The sequence below is a fragment of the Andrena cerasifolii genome, chromosome 1, assembly GCF_050908995.1.
Source record: "Andrena cerasifolii isolate SP2316 chromosome 1, iyAndCera1_principal, whole genome shotgun sequence".
In the NCBI taxonomy this organism is placed as follows: domain Eukaryota; kingdom Metazoa; phylum Arthropoda; class Insecta; order Hymenoptera; family Andrenidae; genus Andrena; species Andrena cerasifolii.
The window spans coordinates 6,972,080-6,996,189 of NC_135118.1; the positions used below are offsets into that span (position 1 = coordinate 6,972,080).

The 24,110-nt window shown below is 39.5% G+C and overlaps 1 protein-coding gene across 2 annotated transcripts in view; it reads left to right on the forward strand.

Annotated features, from left to right (window-relative positions):
- Positions 1-24,110, forward strand: part of P130cas (Serine_rich_CAS and FAT-like_CAS_C domain-containing protein p130CAS) — a 149,352-nt gene that overhangs the window by 121,500 nt on the left and 3,742 nt on the right. The window contains exons 4-8 of one of the 2 annotated variants that reach the window (XM_076821723.1): positions 10,092-10,218; positions 16,950-17,250; positions 21,879-22,231; positions 22,384-22,700; positions 23,369-23,725. In XM_076821723.1, coding sequence (XP_076677838.1) covers positions 10,092-10,218; positions 16,950-17,250; positions 21,879-22,231; positions 22,384-22,700; positions 23,369-23,725 — 1,455 coding nt within the window. The remainder of the gene's footprint in view (positions 1-10,091; positions 10,219-16,949; positions 17,251-21,878; positions 22,232-22,383; positions 22,701-23,368; positions 23,726-24,110) is intronic. The other variant, XM_076821727.1, reaches the window with a different exon arrangement.

A 24,110-nucleotide genomic window follows, 5' to 3' on the forward strand; every position in this document is an offset into this window, starting at 1 on the left:
TATCCTTTTTTTTTGTAGGAAAAATATTTTTTATCTTTTTTTTAAGAATTTATATTGAAAATGTGCTCCCGACACATTGTTGGGAATAGTTTCCTGCACCTCCCTGTAAATTGTCATTCAAATCGTTACACGGTTTTCGAGATTTTATGTTCACCATTCTGGAAAACGTAGTTTCTGGGAAATCGCGTTTAAAGTTGGACACGCAGTTTTGTCGTTATCTGATTTTATGTGCAGGCTCGTACATTTGTGACTGTAATTCCTTCAATTTCTGAATTTTGGGGCCCGGTTGCGCTTAAAATACGCAGAACAGATGTAGCTAGCGGAATGTGCAAAAGTCCGGAAAACCAAATTTCGAAAAATTTGAGGGTAACCTACTCCCTTAAGAAAATGAGTCTTATAGAATCGGAGTTTGCATTCGTACCTCGGTTGAATTATTAATTCAAATGAAAAGGACGGTACGAATGATCGTATCATGACGTCTGATTCAACCTATATACTCATTTAATTTTCTCATTTTCATATCCGCTTTCGTACCGTTAAATACACCTGAACATCATTCGGAAGGGAAAACAATGGTGTAGAAATTTTCCGAGCGCAATGGTTTCGTACAAATGTCATAAAAAAAAAATAATATGTCGTAGATAATTAAATATGGAGCCGTGGAGGAATTCGGTGGTAAATTTATCGTGAGAAAACCCAAAGTTTAATTTATCCGCAATTAAAATTGTGTCCTCGTTCTTCCAAATATTTCTTGCATTATTTAACATTTAGAGGACCGGGCTGGTCACCATAGTGGCCGCCTAATTTGGTGGTATATACGCATAAATTTTAAGTAAATAAAATTTACAATTTCAGTGAAAAAATCCCGGCCCTCTAAAGGTTAATACCAACAACCTCTCCACTCAATCAAAATAATATTATCGCCGAGTACCATTTACGATTCGAAAGTATTCAAGCGTACTTGCCTTCTCTTCGAGTTCCAAGAATATTCTGCTTATGGAAGCGTACGAAACAGCGTACATTATAAATTCATCATTATTCCATTTACATTTTTTCGCTATTTTTATAGCCATCGATTTCTGTTATCAAAGTTGTAAAGAAGAAGACTCCACGTCTCTCGACGCTTTAAATATTTAATGAGATACCTACTCAAACACTCTACGTTATCGCGATAGAAATCTTATTTTATGGTAATTGCATCACCAAGCACAGGCCACAAACTTTCTTCTAACCCCTTTTTCATAACATTCCAAAAACGATATAAAACTGCGGTGCAAAAAAGCTCGCGACTGGACGCTCAATGCTGCCAAGTGCTCGAGCATTCCACGCCCTCGTTTCAAAGGTATTTTACTTGAAAGAAAAACTAAGGTCCCTCGAGGCAAGGATGCTCATTAGATAGCCACTTACTCGTTTACAAATTTAAGGTCGCCTACGAATTCCAACTATTTTCAATTCTTCCCTTAAAAATTACTGTGCAAATCTACTCCCGTTTCAACTTGCAAAACATCGCCTTTCCCTTGCAAAACTTTTCACCTTGCTATCATCTAAGAAGTACTTAATATCAATAACAAGCAGCGCGGACAGTTTGAAATTTAAATTGGGCCCATCCGGACCCCGTATCCGCCAGGCGAGGATTAAACGCAGAAATGCGGAACCAAGCTCTTGCATTGCGAGGAATGAGACGTCACAAGCTCCAGCTGGTTTCTGCGGCTCTTTCTCGGTCCACTTCGAGGAGCACCTGCTGGTGCATCGCCATGGTAACCATCAGGCATGATCAGAGAATGAAATGGGGCCGAAATGATTTGCGGTGAGTGCTCGATCACGGTTTATCGATGACGAGTGGTCCCAGGGGTAGTTGGCCGGGGTATGTACCGTCGAAAGGGGTGTGGCACGGCCGTTATTTCGAGGGTTGGCAGGACGGTTGCCAGCGATAAGGAGTGACCCACATTCGCGTGGATACTTGTGCCAGGATATCGAGCCTCCCTGCCCTCCTACTCGATGTTCGAAAACCCCACCGTAAGAAACTCTGGTCTACTTAAGACAATGAGATCGAACAGCTGGAAAATCAGTAATTCAACTCGTGATAAAAATTTTGCGCTTTGATAACAGCATTTGGGCGGACTGGAGATGTATCGTAAGGGCGCGTTGTTTTTCTTGGATTGAGTAGTCAGTAGTGGAACGAAAATTTGATTGAGAATCTGGTTGGGACTTTAGATTTCATCAAGTTCTGTGGGAAGTGTCTAAAGGCTTGTGTAGAGTTGTCAATAGAGACTCTGGGATCTAGGATTCTGATACTGGTGTACATAAATTTGGAGCTTAGAGATTAGAATTGAAAACTTAGAGCCTAGTGGCCAGAATTGAAAACTTAGAGCCTAGTGGCCAGAATTGAAAACTCAGAACTCAGAGTCTAGAATTTAAAACTTAATGTCTAAAATTAAGAACTTAATGTCTAGAATTAAGAACTTAATGTCTAGAATTAAGAACTTAATGTCTAGAATTAAGAACACAGAGGTGTTGTTCAAGATAGCCTAAAATGCCAAGTAATATTACTCTATGCAGCTCACATTTGAAATTAGATAATTCCCTTATTCTAAATCCCTGCCAACTGTTTTACCCTCTCCAACTCCAGATACTCTATCAATTGGGGAGTTGCCAGTATTTGAAAAAAAGGGAAAAGTAGTGAAATCTACAGATTTATTAATGAAAAGCCTAAAATGATAGAAATATTAATAAAACACTTATTCGTTTTACCAAAATTTAATAAATAAAATTGACGCTTTTAAGTTCTGAGTAATTTGATCTGAAACGCCAATCACGGCGCGTTACGTCATTGTGCAGTAAACAGCGATTTATATATAGCGACGAATGACACTTATATAAATTATTATTGGCAATGGAAAAGAACTTCGTTAAAGGTGACAAATTTACCAACATTGGACGCTATTATGGTGGTTAGCTATTTCGCTACAAATCCAGACTTCTGTTCTGCCGAGTACACTTATTGCGAATATTTGTTTCCAGCGGAACATGAATAAATAACTTCTTCGGCGTACGTATCGAAGTGTTCCCACAACAGGGAACAGCACAGTACTGATAATAATTTTTATTCGCCATTATTTTTGTGAGAAAAATTCACCCCCTTACTTTCCCTAACCACAACTTTCTGTGTTAACTGCACGTTGACGTCACAAATGATCACGTGACCATGCAGTGCGTTTTCACGGCAATTTTTTTATTTCAAATAAAAATTACATTTTTTCATGTTAGAGGTGTAGCAAAAAATTAATATTTTTTTTACAAGCATATTTTATCATAATGAACAGTTTTAAACACTTTTAAAAATTTTGTCAACTCCCCAATTCCACACAATTTAACCGATTTCTCAGAAAAATACTCTCGAGTGTCTCGCTCGCGAAGAGTTCTTACAAGGTCCACGCGAGTTCTCCTAAGAATTACGCGAATCCTTGATCCTCGGCCGGGTACACCTGCCTGCACATATTATTACTAACATCAGAAAATAAACTCCACGCACGACGGGCCCTCGTTGGCGATTTTCTTCCGCTCGCAGCCACATCCTAAACATTTGCAACGCGGCTGCCACGCAACTGTGCAAATAAAATATACAGGATAATAACTGGCAGCATCCTGCTTTCGTTTTGCCCGCGCAGCGTGGCCTTAATTGAATATTTTATAGAAAACGAGCACTCGAACCTCTCGCGTGTAGAGTGCGTTGAAACGAAGGCGGGCACAGAAACGCACGCGTGTATAGCTGGGTGGTACAACCGCTCATTCGATTCTGCACCCTCGAACACACAAGCACGCAGGGGAGTGTCCCAGTTCCACGCGTTTCACTATTTTCTGCGCACTTCTACAATGTTCCTTGAACGTGTTACTACTTAGGTGACTGCATGATTTTCGTAATTATACAGGGTGGGGGTGAGTAACCAGTAGATGGATTAAAGAAATATATAACTCGATTATTTGTTAATATTTCTTGGGTATTTTTTTAATACTTTGCAGAGAGAACTTGTGAAATTTAAGAGTGGATAGGTACAAAATTGTTACTTTTTTAAGAAATCGATCCATTATTAAAGTAGTATAATATATGACTGCTTATTTCGATGGTATACTCTCATTGAAATTGCCATTTGCGGGATCGCTAAGTTTCAAAGGGGAGACCACATCGCCAGAGATATTTTTGACTTTGAGCTGGGTATTGCCAGATCGAAATGGACCACAAATTACTAACAAAGCAAGAGTTACTGGAAGAGGTAGGAGTTGAGAGTTGGAAGGTAGAAACCTGTTAGTGGATTTAGAAGTTTACTTTACCTAGCAAACTCTGGCTTAGACACGGCATCGTCAGAAGGTAGTACGAAACGGATAAATTTTGCGGGAGAGAAGGATCGGTTGAAATACCCCCGTTTGAAATTTATTGGCGCGTTTTACTCTTCATCGCGCTACAGGAAACAGACCACAGAAAATTTATGGTCACAAAAATCATGATTCTAAGATAGATGATGTAGCTTTGCCCTAGTAACATATTCACGAAATTTCATACAAGTGTTCACGAAATGGAAATCGCATGTATAAAGTTAGGCTACATTTCTGTTAGAGAAGACAGAATCGAAGTAGCAGACTCTAAGTACACGTATGTAGTATTTTCAATTCACAGGGGGAAACTACTGTCGAAACAAATACTTCCTGGTCGAAACTAGAGCTGTAAATATTCGAATATTCGATTAATTTCGAATACGAATAGTGTCTTTGAATTATTCGAATATTCGTGCAATCGAAATAAGTTTTTCTATTTATTCGAATTATGTTCGAATATTCGAATACTCATAATTCGCCGAATACTTCTAATTATTCGAATATTCGTGCAATCGAAATAAGTTTTTCTATTTATTCGAATAATGTTCGAATATTCGAATACTAATAATTCGCCGAATACTTCTAATTCTTCGAATACTTCTAATTCTTCGAATACTCATAATTCTTCGAATATTCGAATCTCAAATTCGAATTCTCCGGTATTCGAACCTGAAATTCGAATTCTCCGGTATTCGAACCTGAAATTCGAATTCTCCGATATTCGAATTATTGGAATATTCGAATCTTAAATTCGAACTCTCTGGTATTCCAATCTTAAATTCGAATTCTCTGGTATTCGAATACTTAGAATATTCGAATATTCGCAACAGCCCTAGTCGAAAGAAGGTTAAAAATCTGAGAAGACAACGAGGGTAAATAAATTCTAAAATATTAGCCCCGAAAACTTCCTCGTATTTAAAAAAGAAGCAAAAAGAAAAGATGGAGCACTGATTTAAGCTCGTTTCCCTCCACCCATTTCTACAATTCTTCGCTGCCCAACCCTGTCAATTTTCCTCGTAAGAACCACGGTCACAGGGGTGTCGTGGACGCGCTCGCGCGCACGCGTGTGAGCATGGGCTTGCCTTGGTCGGTTTCGACCGGTGAACCGCGAAGCTGCAAGGGAAAATGCAATTTCGTCGACAAAACGCGAACGAAAGAGAGGGTTGAACGGATGCGTTACGAGGGTGGATGAGGGGAGGGAGACAGAGAGAGGGGAAGAGGAGGAAAGCGTCCCTCTGCAGCGCAATCTCTGGGCTCATCGTTGGCTGCTTTACAATAATAGAGGCTCTTCAGCCCTTACGCTATACATAAGCGTGCTACACTTTTATTCTTCCTTCTATCGCGATCCACCAGCCGCAACAGCTTTAGTACATCTTCGTCGTCATACGTACTCGCGGTTCCTACTACGTTTTCTTGGTAATTTTGTAAGGAGCAAGATCATTCCGATGGCATTGCCTGTGATTGATCGTGGAAGGATGGAGAAGATGTTGTAGCATTCCGTGTTGGAAAAGGATTCTTGTTAGATTGAAAGTGGTCCAAGACTGAAAGCTGAATTCTGAAAGCTGAATTCTACAAGCTGAATTCTGAAAGCTGAATTCTGAAAGCTGAATTCTGAAAGCTGAATTCTGAAAGCTGAATTCTGAAAGCTGAATTCTGAAAGCTGAATTCTGAAAGCTGAATTCTGAAAGCTGAATTCTACAAGCTGAATTCTGAAAGCTGAATTCTGAAAGCTGAATTCTGAAAGCTGAATTCTGAAAGCTGAATTCTGAAAGATGAATTCTGAAAGATGAAATCTGAAAGATGAAATCTGAAAGATGAAATCTGAAAGATGAAATCTGAAAGATGAAATCTGAAAGATGAAATCTGAATTCTGAGAGCTGAATTCTGAGAGCTGAATTCTGAAAGCTGAATTCTGAAAGCTGAATTCTGAAGCTGAGTTCTGAAAGCTGAGTTCTGAAAGCTGAGTTCTGAAAGCTGAGTTCTGAAAGCTGAGTTCTGAAAGCTGAATTCTGAAAGCTGAATTCTGAAAGCTGAATTCTGAAAGATGAAATCTGAAAGATGAAATCTGAAAGCTGAATTCTGAAAGATGAAATCTGAAAGATGAAATCTGAAAGATGAAATCTGAAAGATGAAATCTGAAAGATGAAATCTGAATTCTGAGAGCTGAATTCTGAGAGCTGAATTCTGAAAGCTGAATTCTGAAAGCTGAATTCTGAAAGCTGAATTCTGAAGCTGAGTTCTGAAAGCTGAGTTCTGAAAGCTGAGTTCTGAAAGCTGAGTTCTGAAAGCTGAATTCTGAAAGATGAAATCTGAATTCTGAGAGCTGAGTTCTGAAAGCTGAATTCAGAAAGCTGAATTCTGAAAGCTGAATTCTGAATTGCGCCATTAAAAGGGTTAATGTCTGTGGATCGTGCGGTTCTGTGAAAGTATGAAGGGAACCGAACGAAGAGATTCCTGTAATCATTTTCGTAGCCCACTATACAAATACTGTCGTTGAAAATGATAAACCTAGAATTTTAATAAGACTACAAGGTCTTTGTGAAGAGTCTTATAATGCAATGACACGAGCCACGAGGTGTGAACCATGCAAGCCTTTATATAATTCGAGATCGAGCTAGTTTTTAACTGGACACTGGCTGACCGTTTCAATTAACAATTCATTCCGCCCCCGTTCATTTGAAAGGATTTCACGGTCCGCGCCGTTTATAGGCTGCGCAGATTAATGTCGACAATTTTACAAGCCCGCGCTACTGAATCGTCGGTCCGTGAAAATTTAGGCCCGCGAATAAATTCGCCACTGCCACGATTTCTCTGCGAAATCTTAATAAGCCGCGGAAAAATCTTTTCCGGCTCCACATGCTTCGTAAAAGATACTAAAATTAAAACATCGAGATCTTAATAGCATCTCGAACGGTGACTTCTCGATAAATCTATTTCTCCACGAAACCATATTCAACTATAATATGTGCAACGTGTGATAGAACACACCTAAGACCCTCCTTTAATTTATGCAGATTTTGAAAAAGTTGTTCGTTTTTTAAATGCTCTTTTGTTCACGAAGAACTTCATATTTTATTATTTGTATCATAGTTTGAGATACTGGACAACAGTTGGGCACGGGAAGTTAAAGCGACACAGATAAGAGCGCGAAAGTAACGCACAAGTTTTCACAATTAATTATCAGTTTGCATTTTTCTGAACGAACCTGCGAGTGACTGTATGTCGCACACGTGGGATCGCGGCTTAAAGCGACAGGAAACCGTGGCGAATGGAGGACGTTTGTTTCTTGACTTTGGAGCAAAACTCCGTCGGCTTAATTCGTTTCCCGAGGAAATTCAATTTACAAGGTATTGCAATTAAGCTGATGGCACAGGGAGAAAAACTTTAGGAAGTCCCTGGGTGTCTGCTTTGGAAATCGAGGAGAAGAAACGCGAATCGATTGGCACTCGTTTCAATGAATTCATTAACAGCCACGCTACTTTGACGAATTTCTGTTTGAAATTAAATTGGAAAGGTACTTTCGCGCCGCCCTCGCAATGGATTTCAATTTAAGTTTCTGGAAAACGATTTTCCATAAACCGGCCTGTGCGCACTAAGTTCGATGCGAAAATAACCTTCGAATTAATTTTATATAGAACGTTTTCTGTTAGATTTGATAGAGTACAGGAGAATCGAGTTTTTTACTCAATAAAATGGGATATGAAGCATTTTAATTAAATATCAGTCGTAGAATGAGTAAAACACTCGAAATTTAAAATTTTAAATTAATATATTATTTTCAAGCGGTTTTATATTTTTCTTTTATAATTACTGTTTTTCACTTAATATAATCCAATGGTATAAAGCGATGCATCGCCGAGAAATCGTTAATTAATTAAGCGAATTGCTCTATGGACCGGTGAGCGATCAATTCAGAGGATGCAGTGATTTTTGGTCTTACTCAGCGAAACATTTATACACCGATGTCGATGATGCGTTTCCTGAATCTGCAATTTATTTGCAAGCTGAATTCACAAAATGTACAACGCCAGTTTTGACGTAGCAACACGAAAACACCTCTATTTACTCCATTAAAATTTTCTTTTGCAGTGAAACATTTGTCAATAATGAAATGTAATTTTCAATATTCTCTAAACACTTCAATATTTTATCCAGACCAAGCATGCTCCGCAATTTTCTCTTCAATCTCGCATATTACTTTTCGTTCGTCTACTCGGGGATATCAAATTTCATTATATTGCCCGCAAATTTGCTTGCATGAATCAGCCAAAACGAACCACACGATTTCACTTCTTCGCGATACATACTTTCTCCCTACTTCGTGCGATTCAACCGCGAAGCACGAATTGTCTGTCAATTCGCCTAACGCAAACCGTGACACATGATTTCACAATCGAATACAAGTAGGTACGTAAAGCAATCAGAACCTCGCAGACATTTTCTAAGTTCGACGGACTCGTGATAAATCTCTCTTTAATCCTTGGACGGCGAATAATTTTCTGCTCGTAGAGTTCAGCGTCCACGTTGCTCCATAATAACTTTATTCGTGCACAGGAATATTAATTTTATTCTACGATCTGAAACTCTTATCTCCAAGAATCAGGGGTGGATTTGGGTGTAAGATAAGGAGGCTGCATTTTCGAGGGCAGCAAATTTTTGGGATCGGAAAGTTTTAGGGAGCAACAAACTTTGTGGGGTGATAAATTTTGGAGAGCCGCAAATTTTGGAGACCACCACATTTTGGGAAGCGACACATTCGTTTAAATAATACGGCAATAATACTAATAATAAGAAATGGATCCTGATTCGTCACCCGAGGGTTAAAGAAGTTAAGGGGGTAGGTCACCCTCGCTAGCCTTAAAACAGGCCTTTTTTCAAACGCAAATTGTAAGGTGATAAATAACAATAGAGGTAACGTTTTTTCATAGTTTTATTCGTTGTTCTATGAGCTTTAACACAAAAAATGAAAAGTCTAAATATCTCTATGTACATCAAAGTTGTGAGTAAAAATGTAATGACATGTACGCGGCGCACCGTTTGATGGTGTACATAAAATCTCGAAAACCGCTCCAATGATTTGGATGAAAATTTAATGAGACATGCAGAAAACCATCCCCTAAGATGTGTTGGAAACAGATTTTCGGAAAAAAAAATAATACAATTTTTATGTTGAAAAATACGATTTTAGTGATTTCTTGTATGGAAAATATTTTTTATCTTTTTTTAAAGAATTTATCTCGAAAATCTGCTTCCAACACAGCTTAGGGAATGGTTTTCTGCGTGTCTCATTAAATTTTCATCCAAATCATTGCACCGGTTTTCGAGATTTTATGTACACCATTAAACGGTGTACCGCGTGCATGCCATTACGTTTTTACTCACAACTTTTATGCACATAGAGATATTTAGACTTTTATTTTTTTGTGTTAAAGCTCATAGAACAACGAACAAAACTAGAATAAACGTTGCCTCTATTGTTACTTATCACCTTACAATTTTCGTTTGAAAAAAGGCTTGTTTTAAGGCTAGCGAGGGTGACCTACCCCCTTAAGTCGAATCGAGGTTCGAGATTCGAGAGCAGTTACGAATAATTCTCAGCCGGATGAGGAGCGCCCCTAATTGGTTAAACAGATTCGTCAGCTGTTTTCGGGGGAGGAATTAGCTTTACTGGGGTAATTAATCCAGCGGCAATTAATGGGCCTTTGATCTTTTTTGCGCAGGTGGTGACTCCGCAGAAGTGCGGCGACGTGTACCTTTACGATCTTCCAGCGAGCAGGGGGAGCCCCGCGCCACCTTCCAGGCACGATTCACCCCTGAATTCGAACAACGAGCAGCTACACAACACAGGTGCGCAACAACCCCCAATACAATCCATTTGGAACCAAGCTACGAGTGTTCCGCTGAACCTTATGTAGCTTTTTGCCCAGACTTCCACTGGAAGTAACCCTATACTAGGGTAGGTGTACCGTTTTGTGGCCATTGCACGGTTTTTGGCCATGTGCATAATTATCTTATTTTTAAACTGCTTGCAGATCATTATTGCGTGGAGAATTTCACATAAAAAATATTTTGTTTAGTATACCCCACCAGAAATATAAGGTTACATTTATTGCTTACACGAAAAAAATATTATATTCTTTAAGAAGTGGCCAGAACTGGTATAATACCTTAAAGTGGCCACAAATGGTGCATATACCCTAATTCAGTTCTGCTATGTCGGAGATTTACGACAGAGTTTTAAGGATTCTAGAGTCAAAGATGACTCTATATCTGCAAAGTGCAGGTAAAACTGTGCAAGGAACCACACGACTGTAATCTATGCCAGTGGCGCACTCAGGATTTAATCTTGGAGAGAACCGAGGTGATGAGATAAAAATTTATTTAAGACAAATTCAGTAAAATTAATTAGGTGATTATGACAGTTTATTCAAAGAATAAAATCCAGCTTTCTTTTCTTTTTACAAAGCTCCTTCTTTGGGGTGCCTCTGGCTCGTTCGGGGGTGCGTCACTCATCTCTGTATTCCGATTTGATTAATAAGAATAGAAGCATCGATATCAGTTTCAGTATTGATAACATCGAGGAGACTGTCAGGACTTAAAATTCTGGTCCAAGTGAGCACATGAAAAGTAAAGTGGATTGTAATTTACAATTTGTAAGGGAATTACTTCATTAGCCAGTGTTTAACCCATTACTGGCCAAGCATTGAAATAAAAACAACTGTAATGAAAATTCTAGAGTTATTAATAGAATTTTCATTACAGTTGCCCTAATTAAAAGCAATTAAAGTTCAATCCTGCCTTTATGCAACAAGAGAGCTGTTAATGGGTTCAAGGCACTATGTGGGGACGTAGTAAATATGTGCTTCATGTTTGAAAGTAGTTTAGTGGGATGAAGCTTGGTAAAACTTTTCGATGCGATTAAATTAATCGCATGGCCTCAGAAGCTCCCATTTTATTAACAATGCAACGAAGGTAGCTCTATTTCCTTTGCGTAAGAGGAAGTGTGAATGGTTTCAATACCAGCTGAGCAATTTGTATTCCATGTCTGAATACGTTGCTTGTCATTCGCCTTGCACCTGCTGTGTATTGTTTACGGATGCCGGAGAGTCAGTGTTATAAGAAATAATAATACGTGTCAGCTGTTTATGAAGAATATAAACAGGCTGAGGAAAGAGATAGAAATGAATAGAATCTAGGAAAAACGTGAATAAGATTTTCACACATTCTACTATCAGAGGAAAGAGTGTTACTTTAAATTATTATCACGGAACGAAATGGTCCATTAAACAATTGCAGAGTCATTGTTATTTCTCGACCATGGAACGTCCCTTTTGATCGCTTTAATCGAGCGTTATACATTTGCTCATTGCTATTCGATTGAAAACAAGATACTTCCGCGGAAAGCGTTTATCGAGAATCGATAGAACGGCGATGTTCCTCCCAGAATTCTTTTATGAAACGGCGATATTGCGAATACAATTTCCATTTCCATTCAAAAGCAACCAGAGTATCCGTTTCGTGAGTATACAGAATTCCAGTGAAACGTACTTTTGAGTGTACTTGGATGTCGTTACAAGATCGACTTAAATGAATTAATGTCTTAAACCTTAGATTATTGTTTCTTCGAAACGAAGCAGGGATACAATAATTTTCTCGGAATTAAAAGATGGTTATTAATTATTTACGGCGAAATTAAATTCGCCCTCTATGGTCACACCTTCTTGTAATCAGAAATTGGTCACATGGGCTGCACCCCAACGCCATTTTTCAATTACCATTTTCGTAGTTTTGAATTTATTAACTTTTCAGTGATAATTGTACATTCGTAATATTCATACACTCATGCTCTAATAGCCTTTTTCTAGGACTGTAAATTTGTATACGTTGAAATTTTTATTTGAAAAAAAGTTGTGGATAAAACCGATTTCTTTTTGTTAAAATTCACAAAAATTTTAAATTTCTTTATTAAGGCCTAAATATTTACAGAAATATGACCTCGAGGGTTAAATCTCAGTTTTTGACACCATATTTATAAAACATTTTTCTCCATCTTACCTCCCTAATTAACTCGTTTAATGAGACCGCTGAATAACGGGGCACCCTGTTATATCTGGAGTTGCAATCTCGATTTAATAATTCACGGCCGAGTATTGCTTCGTTATTGTAAAACTTAATGTCTCCTTTGAAATTTAGAATCTCTTTTTATACCGAATTTACTGAGAAAGAAAGACGGAAGTGTGCACTAATAATTCCGTTCAAAGAGTCTCCAGCGGTATCGTTGGAAAAGCTGCACGGAAGTTGGAGGAACCGTTACAACGTGACCGACGTATGAAGTTAATTTTGCTTCGGTAAAGCGGAACGACGACTCATAATTCCGCTGGAAAACGAAGGGAAATTGCTAGTGTCACTCGGAGAAATTGCAGTCATTGCTGCGTCTGTTCGTTGCGGATGATCAAAGGGAGGATGCACCGAAACGTTTCTCGTTTATTCATATCTACGGTGCGCTGGGCGCGCACAGTGCTCCTCGCATGTTTATCCAAACTTTAGCGAAAATAGGTGTGTTCCACCGATGGTATTGACGAAGTGCAATGTCACGCTATAAAACCCCTGGCAATAAGTTTGGAACCAAACGCAAAAATACGAAATTAACGAGAAACACCAATATTTTTTACGTATAATATGCAACGGTATATATATGAAACGCGTGGTAATGTTAAATTGGTCTATTTTAAAGTAAAAGCACCAAAAATAATTAAGAATTTTGTTTATTATATAATACAAAATATGGAAGAAACAAAATGTGTCTGGGAAATAAGTATGGAACGGATCGATGTTCTGGAAAATAGTATGGAACAATATAAATTTGCAAAGAGATTAACAATAATTTTTTTCAGTATTTATATTACCTAGTATTTTCTGACATTTGTACGTGCATATTAGTTAGTTACTTCATGGTTTTCATTTCATTATTCTCTTTTCAATACTCTTTTGAGACAGGAAACAAGCAAGTCGAATGAATAAAACATGCCGCCACGCAAACATTTATCTAACGATTTAAAGTTACGCATAATTGCATTATTGAAAGAAGGTAATACTCGGCAAAAAGTAGCTGAAATTTTGAATCGTAGCCGAAGCGCAGTAAGTAAAATAAAAGGAAAATTTAACGAGACGGGCAGTGTGGTGAATCGCAAAAGAGGCGGACGTCCGCGCTCAACTTCAAGAAGAGATGACAGACGATTAAGACAGATCGTAAAGAAAATGAAAAGAGCCACATCTCACGAAATTAATGAAAAAATGGGGTAGTCTTTCTGCAAAGCAAAGACAAAGCCATTTCTCACTAAGGAACACAAAAAGAAACGTTTAGAATGGTGTAAGAAGTATGCGCATTGGACTACAGAAGATTGGAGTGAAGTTGTTTTCGGAGGAGGAGATGATGCAGGACATTTCGTGTGGAGAACACCAATTGAAAAATTTAGTGAAGATTCTTTGAATTTTAAAATAAAATATCCAAAGTCGTATATGGTCTGGAGCTGTATGACAGCTCAAGGAGTTGGACAAATATGCATTTTGTATAAAAATGTGAACTCTGAAGTATATATTCATATATTAGAACACTTTTTAATACCGAGTTTAGATCAGTGGTTCGAGGATTCGGATGATTTTTATTTTCAACGTGACAATGCAAGTTGTCATCGAAGCAAAATAGTTCAAAACTACCTTCAACAAAAAGGCTTTCGAACCATAAAATGGCCAGCAAATAGCCCAGATTTAAGTCCAATCGAAAATTTGTGGGCACTTTGGAAACAATTTATACGCGACAAAAAACCAAAAAATAAAACTGAACTTTGGGAAGCCATTAAGCTGTCATGGAAACAAATTTTGCCATCACAGTGTGAAAACTTGATTACATCGATGCCAAAACGTCACAAAATACTAGATAATATAAATATTAAATCAATTATTGTTAATTTCTTTACAAATTCATAATGTTACATACTTTTTTCCAGAACATCGGTCCGTTCCATACTTATTTCCCAGACACATTTTGTTCCTTCCATATTTTGTATTATATAATAAACAAAATTCTTAATTATTTTTGGTGCTTTTACTTTAAAATAGACCAATTTAACATTACCACGCGTCCCATACATATACCGTTGCATATCATACATAAAAAGTATTGGTGTTTCTCGTTAATTTCGTATTTTTGCGTTTGGTTCCAAACTTATTGCCAGGGGTTGTAGCAGGTCCACAAGTGTTATCCGGCTGGCAAGGAAAGTAATCGAGGATTGGAGTCATCGATTTGTTTCAAATTTTCAACATAATTTGTGCACAGCATGTATAATTATTAATTACTCAATGCTTTGATTTTCCTGGCTACTGAATCCATATACTAATTCCAGGAATGTGTATACAGTTCAGCTCATTTTTAATTATTTTTGCCATTAATTAGTAAATTGATCCTGTTCTGTGAAGCGTCAAAGCTGGAAGATATAAAACCTCGAACTCGATTGTTTTACAAATCTTCAAGTACTACGACTTGTACGTTTAAAATTTAGGCACTCTCTTTTTAAGTAAAAACTTTCTGAAGTTACACTTGGGGAGGGGGGTGTGCTCGATGCAAAAGAAACAGAAAGTTCTTAGGAACGCCCTGAATATGTATACTCTGAAGCGTCGATGAAAAATGGATTCGCTGATCCTTTTACGAATATCGACAGGTCCGGGACTATTCGCCAGATTAGCGTAGGAAATTGCAAAGCTATCGCGGTACCTTAACCAATCTCTTATGGTGAAAGATTGCTGATCTTGTCTCGGTTCGCCTTGTCGACCGACTGACCTCATTTCGCTAGCGTCGAGCATCGTAAAAATTGCACGTGTCGAGCGGGAACAATGCTATCTCGATCGGTGAAATACTTTGTAAATAAATTAACGATGCTATCATTCCAGTCTAACAAGCGGCGGCAATGGAGGAGGCACGTATTCAGTCTCAAAACGAACCTAATTTTATAATTCCCACCGTACTTGCTCAGGTTTAAAACGCCTTCGTTTTCTGAAACAATTTCAAACATAATGTAGGGGAAGGTGGGGTAAAACGGAACGCTTAACTTTGGAGGGTGATAACTTAAAATCGGGAGGAGAAAAAGACACGAGACTTCAACAGGAGTCTTCAGTGGACCTTAGATTATAAGAAAATCATAGTCATTGTTAAGAAAAATCTTTGGGAACGACGGGAAATGAAATTTACCAGAGGTATTGAAGTCTTCGCCTCGCTCAAATGGTGGGGTGAGACGGAACACCCACTCGAAGACCGTGTAAACGTACAAAATCTTTATTTTTATGATTTAAAATGTATTCAGTTATGTTAAAATCTATAAATATATGTTTTAGGTATAACTATTACAAATAAAATATAACAAAAATATATGTTATACATATAAGAGAAAATATTTTATTAGATAACATGAAAATTACGGAAAATAATCAAATATAAATATAATATCGTAAAAGAAGGATAGATTAATACAGTTCACATACAAATGTATCATCTTCCCTTTCAGCACTGGTGCAGGCCTCATGGGCCCACCCTTTACATGCAGTCATTTAGTAAACATTTAATATTTACACTTCAGCGCGAGGTAAAGAACGTTTTATATACGTCAAAATGTAGCGTAAGGACTATAGAATCCAACGATGTACTTGCCGTTATTAATTTTCCAAATCCAAGTACCGAAAAGTGGTCGAAAGTCCAACGCAATATTGAAACGTCGATACCGGAAATTTGTCCAACTTTCTTAATGGAAAAATAACGCGTGCAGGGGTCTATGGTCTATCACAAAATGCTACGAGAACCCTTTGGTTCCATATCACGCGATACCAACTAATTCGCAGCTCTTATCTAACAGAAACATTGGTGTTCCGTTTTACCCCACTTTCCCCTACCTTCGTGTCTGTCAGAGCAAGATGCAAAAAGTCCCTGAAATTCTTGAAAACTCTGCTGTACCTTCCAACGGGGGTGGGTGGATTTGTATATAGTCTAAGTGAACTTTAATTTTGGGCGAAATAAATGGGGAAAGGTTTAAACACAGAGGACTCGAGGGAGCTTTAAAAGCAATTCTAACAAATCAGCAATAACTTGTATGAAAGTCATGATATTGAATTGATTTTAAAATGCTCTGAACTCAACAGACGCTCGCTACCCTAGTGGCGCCAAATCTCCAAATCCGCCCGTGCCTTTTAATTTAATAGTCTTATCGTTCGCGAAGTAGAAACTAGCGTTACCATACAGGAACGCTTGATCTCCAGCAAGCCGCAACAAAGGCAACTGCCGCTCAGACGGCGCGAAATGAAAGATTCACAAGGCAAGAGAAGCTGTATGTCACAGAAACGGTTCCTCCGGAGCCACTACTGAATTATAAATCTTGCAATACCGCAGCGGCATCGAATTCCATGGAGAGCGCTACCCCTTCGTCGATAGCTTGCGTCTATAAACAAACTCCCTGATACATATTGCGATGCCGATGGCTTCCTTCGACGTACATACGGCACCGTGCTTCAATTAGATTCCCTCTTCTGTTTAGGACGATACACGACGAGCACCAAGAGTTCGGTGGACAACGGGGGTGACGTGAACGACTGCTACGACGTTCCGCCGCGTGCCGTGCCCGTGATCCCGTCGCCGGCGAGCAGCCCGAGCCCCGCGCCATCCTGCTACGATATCCCGAGGCAACCGGCTTCTTGCACGCCTAACTCCAATTGCTCCGGGGGTTCTGGCGTTACACCCCTCGATTGCTACGACGTGCCCAGATCGTTGCAGCCCCTAACGCCCAGCAGCTCCGCGTCCAGCCTCACCAACGATGGATCTCTCAGCGGATCGAATCGGTACGTGACACCACGAAACAATACCCCGATGCTTATCCTCTGCTTTGTCAGCGCTCAATGTGCTCACTGGGCGGACCTATTACGCGTGGCCGTCGCGTGCATTCCACTGGAGGAGACCGTAAAATATGGGGTTGCGAGATGGTCGGGGAACGCATAAGCGGGGTGGATTATTGGTGGAATGGATGTGACGAGTTTGTGAAAGCCGGAGTCGAAGAGGGTAGTTTTTTAGGGTAGTTAGGGATGCAGTGGGAGTAGGTAGTTTTGTGTTTTGAATTGTAAGATATTTGCTCCTCCATTGAGAGGAAGAATTTTGCTAAATGCTGTAGTTATTAAATACAGGATTTTGGAGTAGGGAAGAAGATAGTGTATGTAGTAGGCAACCGGCATTTAGGCAACGGCCTATGGTGTGCGATGAGGCCCATAGGTGGCGTCCATTTATGAGGAGTTCGGAAGACAGGGGCCGTGGGGAGTCGGAGTAGCCGTGGTGGTAAACGCGACTGATCAGCACGCGGGCGGCTCGGGTTCGATTCCCGGCGCCCGTGGTTCTCTTTTTCCGAATTCCTACATATAGTGTAATGTAATTAAAACTGACAAGGAAAGATACCTATCCCAGAAATTAAAAAAAAATATGAATCTTTGAGGGTATGTGAAAGATAATAATAATAATATAACTCTTTATTGCACAGTAGACTTTACAATAGAAAGCATATAAAAAAGCGAGAAAGAGAAAACGACGACAAAAACGGACGGACAAAAGAAAGTTTAAAGTTGGTACCCGTTCACATGAATATTAGTAACATTAGTACTACTAGAGTGTTTTCCTGACGTTAGTAACAGTGATCCAGTGAAAATCAGTAATTTTGCAAGCGCTATATCTTAAAAACCAGTGGAAATAAAGTGTATACATTAAAGCTTATTGAATTTGTCTTGGAGCGCACTATCAACTCAGGTGTTCAAAAAAAATAGTTCCATTTGAAAAACCGAACTTGACCATCGTATCTTTGAAAATAATAATCGAAAAAAAAATTCGTCTCGGCTAATAAAGTAGCCCCATCGAACCATTTAATTACATATTTTTTAAAAATTTTTATCTCCAATACTTTAGGAGAAATCCAGCTGTTCTGTCTACGCGCGGGCACCCTGTATAATGGGTTATATACCTAATACCTATCAGTCGGATCGAAAGTCTAAACTTTAAACAGTCTCCACGGACTATAATCGTGTCTTCGAGACAGGCTCCGCACTGGGTGACGTTGGATATTTCAGTGTGTCTCCGGGGGAATTTTGCTTTGTCGCGATAGCAACGACGAAGTTGAACGAGCTAATCTGAGAGTGTGCGAAACATCAACATCGGGTACGATGAACCGCCGTGTACATTCGCGAAACGTAACGAGACGCACAGCTGCTAGGAAGAGATTTATTTCTAGAGGCGCGAGCTTAAATACCGGACTAGTGCCAACAGCGGTCATTCCTACCGCAGTTTCAGAGAAATTGGTTCCGCTTACGGTTCCCAAAAGGAATTGGTTAGTGCGCGTGATTGCTTAATTCGTGGCTCGGGATCGAAACGCGATTGACTTTCATCAATTATAACTCAGTGAGAATTTCGGAAGATAAGAAAACATTTTCATGCATCACAATTACTGTCTACATAATTTTGCTAATTTTAAAATTAATTGGTGATTAATTACTTTCATGATATTAATGGGACATTCCTCTGTGACACCTTGAAAACATCGACTCTTTTCTTTAATTTTTCTAAATACATGTATATACTTATTTGAGAATGTACTGTTAAATTTTGGAAAAAATTTTATAAGCATTGTGGCTTGTCCCTGACAACTTTAAACGCGATTTTCTCGAAACGTACTTTTGTCACCTGGCATAGATAAAATCTCAAAAACTATTCGACCGATTGCTCTGAACTGTTTGCAAGATAGTCCACATACTAGTAGCTCTCGTCAGGGGTAAAATTATATTTTTACGTTGAATTTCTCATATTTTTTTTAACTGAAAAATGAATGATGACATTCATTTTGGACTTCGATTAAGGCGTTCGCCACTTTGCCAATTTTCAACATAAATTATTTCTTCCGCTCCCGACGAGAACGACAAACATACTGATTAAGAATCTTCTTGATTCTTTTGATTTAGTCCACCCTGAGAGTTCCAATCGTCTACGCCAGCGAGGCATCGCTCTTAAACGCACATTTATTGCGGGCGAAATAAGCACGACGCACAATGAATTTAAACAGAATAAAAAATATTTATTAAACAGAATAAGAAGTAACTAAATAAACTACAAAAAGAATCATAATGATAGACGTACGTATAGTTTCAAAAATAATTCATGAAGATCGATGAATTTTGCAACGTTCGCAGAGGAATGGCCCCTTAATTATAGGATCGTTACGCAGCTTGATAAGTTTCTTAACGCACCAATGAATAAATGTATTAATATAGACAGAAGTGTTAATTGAAAGTTAGAAGTTGGAATTATTATCGCTTCTAAATGCTGACACTGAAATCTTGCATTTGAATTTGCGCCAGGTACTCGACATTAATGACGGCGTCAAGCATTTCTAATTACTTAATTGTATGGGATAGTGGTAGGAGGAATGTTCAGAGTTTCGAAACTTTCCTACTGGAAAGAACTGCCGTTGCTGTTTCACCTGCCTCTCGTCGGCACTAATTAATAGTGCTTGATGGAAGTAAGCCTTAATGGTCAAGTGAATGGAAAACTTTGAAAGGGGTTAACGCTGAATGGAACTAACGCTTTAGGTTCGCTAACTCGTCGAGTCCCTGGCGATAAAATTGGCGAAGATTCCCTTTCACTACTCGGTACGAAATGGCCACGTTGTTACGCGTAATGTGGGAATATAAATTTTACACTCGAGCCGTGCAGGATCCACCTACTTTACACGTTGATACTTAAAAATGGAGTTTATAGACTGGGACTTTCAAAAGTGGAGACTTTGAGAAATTAGAATTTTTCATAATCGACATTCTCGGAGATTAGGAGCCCCAAAGACTAGAGAACACTTGTGAAACGAATACTTGCGAAATAAATGTTGCAAAATACTTAAACCGCACTCGGCTGGTAAATATATGTATAAAACAATAGGTAGGGGAGACCGGGGCAAAGTTGAACCCCGGGGTAAAATGAGCTTCCTTAATTTATTCTTTAACAATAGAATATATTTACAAATTTTGGTGACGTAATAAATGTATGTAATACGACAATGATAATTATGCGCATTCAGGTATCGAAAAATGGAAATTCATTTAAAAAATTGAAAATGAAGTTTTAGAGACTTCCAATTGTTTTTTTTTCAATTTAGCTTTTTGGATAAATGAGACTTAAATGTGTTATTTTAACTCCATTTTTTTCTGAGTGTTTATAACAAGCTTATAAACATACATGTACACGCGTTTGAGAAAACATTAATCCTAACATTATTAAATAATTAATTTTCCACTGAGTACACATTCGGGGCAAAGTGACCGGGGTAAACTGAGCTGCAAAGAAAAGATGCGCATCTTATTAAAACATCGTTATTTTTATGTGAAACCTGTCTGCCAAAAATTATTGAAGCCCATTTGAAAAAAAAATTAGTTAGAAAAATATATGCTTTTGTTGAAAAATTTATTTAGATTTTATTATTTTGTATTTTATTAAAAATTATGTATGTATTTGTTTTATTTATAATATGTCAGACTGTTTATGTAAACAAAGTTCCTTTAAAAACACATTTTCAGAAGAAAATGAGTTTAGGTTAGTAACACAAAGTACAAATTATTAACATTAAACTTGTATTAATGAAATATATTTAAAAAATAATAATTTAAATAGTATAAAAATTCTAATAAAGTTGATTTTATAATTATAGCCTTCATTGAAACACGTATTTTATTTCTGCTCACTTTACCCCATATATAGGGTCGATTTTGCATTGTCTTTTCAAGTTGAATTTTAATATACTTTAACTTTATTTTAAGTATTGATATTCGTCATTTATCAATAGTAACGTTCAAATTATATTATAAATCTATTTCCACACATTTCTATTGAAAGGGAAAAATTTTATTCGACTTCAAACATTTTTCGTCCCACTTTGCCCCGGTCTCCCCTACATACTTATAAAAGTACGAGTCACCAAACATATGTTCCACCACTCGCTACAACTACGTAGAGGCTTAAACCCCCAGGTATAGTACCTAGAAGATATATAACGAGGTTGCACATAGAAGCTACAGGAGTCCCAAAGTTTGTAGCCTTGAGGTTTTGGAAGAAGAGGTCTAGAAACCTCACCTCCTCAAAAAGAAGTGCCACACCTCTACTTTGGAAACCTCAAGCTGTAAACCCAACTATAACTTAGTAAATTTAACTTATCTATAACTCGCTATATACCTTCCAGGTACTGTACCTGTCCACCAAGGTGTACTCAGATCCCCAATCTCCCAGCGTGCGAAAAGTATACACAAAAAGTGTATAAAATACGTCCTCAAATCCCTGCTTTTCAACATTCAAGTCTGCTACCATCTTCAACCCCCATTCACCCCTTACCTCCGCGCCACACCCACCCACGCAATTCCCGCACACTAACCAGCAAATCACACGTTCATTTCAGATCCAGCCTCGCAGCTCCCGATTACGATGTACCTAGATCGCGTCTTCCAGCTTCCTCCCTACCGTCCCGGCACAACACCCCGGTGCCGAAAACACCGACGCCGACGCCGCCGCCACAGGCGCAGCAGATCTACGATGTCCCGGTGAGCAAGGAGCTTCCCCTGGAGCTGGACTCCGCGCTGGAAGGCCTGCAGAGGCTGCAGACCGAGGCGTCAGCCGCGATAGCCAGGTTACTCGGCTTCGTCAGCCCTGGTTGGAGAACGCCCCAGCGACTGGACGCCAGCTTGATGGACCTTAGGCTGGCCGCCCTTAGGCTGAGGACCTCGTTGCATGATCTGGCTGAATTTGCCGAAGGTAAACCCACCTTCCTCCATTTAAACTCCCTCGCGAGACGGAGAAGCTAGCAGACACTCGGCCAAGTTCCTCAACGAAGAACGGTTGGATCTAGTCTAGTCTGTAGAGGAGATAAGAACGGCTGAGGAGGTGATTCCAGGATTTAAGAGCAGGTTCTTTTTGTTACTTCCGCGCAGGCACTTTAGGTAACGCGGGCAAAGCGCCGGACAAGGGGCTGGCCTCGAAATTGCGACCCCTGGTCAAGGCTCTCCGTGATTCGGATAAGCTTGTCCAGGAAGCCGCCACCGATCTGGACGCGATGGAATGGGACGCGGCGAAGCTCTGTCGCGGGGGTGGCGATACCCCGACACCTACTAACGGGCCGCCGTCCACCCTATTACCGCCCACACAACCGGATCCACTCGATCAGCTGATCGCGTGCGCTCGAGCACTCACCGAAGACGTTCGTCAGGTCGCCAGTTTCATTCAGGTGAGCATTCAATGGGCTGGAACCGTGCTGCACGTGGTGCTAACTGAATTTCGGGAACGAGGCTCGGGGCGAGAAAAATTGGACGTCTGGGTCCGTAAAGTGTATCTCTAGAATCAGCAGTTTGGCTAACAAGCCGTAGTTAGACTGACCCTCGCTGGGCCTTGTAATAGAGGCTTGGGAGCTTTATATGTATAATCTTTAGCAGTGGCGCACCCTGAGGGGGGACCAAGGGGCCTTGGCACTTTTCCAAAAAAAGGGGCATCCTAAAAGGAAAAGAAACCTGGATTTTCCTCTTTAAATAAATCTTTCCAACTTCTGTTGTTAAGTTGAACATAGTAGCTCACAGAGGCCCCGCTGTTTAACGTAAAGTGCGCGAAAAAATAATTACAATTACACGAAGTCGATATTACGTCGAAGCCCATGAAATGTTGAGTCTATCCTCAGTGGCAGATTTAAGGAAACAGGTGGCAAACGTTCTGGGACACCTTGCGTACATGACAGAATTACAAATAAATTCACGCGCCTGTGGTATGAAAATTATGGAAAACAAAAAAAAATCTAGTGCGATCAGAAGCAGAATTTTCTGGACAATGGAGCCTTCCGTAGAGAAAATGATCTTCGAATAGTTATATAGTGGAGAAAATAATATTTGGCTCTACTTGTAACAGGGAAACTCGACGCTCCTCTTCAAACGGTCGTCGATCATCTCGACCGGGAGCAGCAACAACAGCGGCGCCGGCGAGGATTACGATTACGTGAATCTGGACTCGAGGGAGGTGGTGGCGAAGCAACGCGAGGAGCTACGCGCAGCCCTGCCGCAGGAGCTCCGTAGTAATTACGACCTCCTTGTATCCGAGTCGGACAATGCGACGATTCAAATGCCACCCACCACACCGACACCCATGGACCCCAACGACAAACAATTGCTGGCTTTCTACGCCGCCCAGGCGATCACGCATGGCAACCACCTGACTCACGCCATCGACGCCTTCATGCAGACCGTCGCGCACAACCAACCACCCAAGGCGAGTATGCCGCTGACTTTCCGGATTTAACCCTTAACCTGTGACGTCCCACTTTGTGACGTAAACGGTGACGTGGATTCTCACCTCTCTCCTCTTTAATAATTTCACGTTCCCAAGCCTAAATGTATTTTTAAAATACGCCGGACTCATTGCTAGCTTTATCGCGTATTTGTATAGACCTCCACCGCAATAGCTACTCACAGAATTCGTTGAGACAGAAAAGAGAAGAAATTTATTTTTAACCCTTAACTGGTATCCTGGGGTCGCTCATGACCCCAAGCACGCAAAGTTCGATGTACAATTTTCGGTTGTCTAAGCTGGTAAACTGAATTTCTAATTAATTTTATAATAATAGTTTAACTTTCTACGCTTATATTATTTTCTA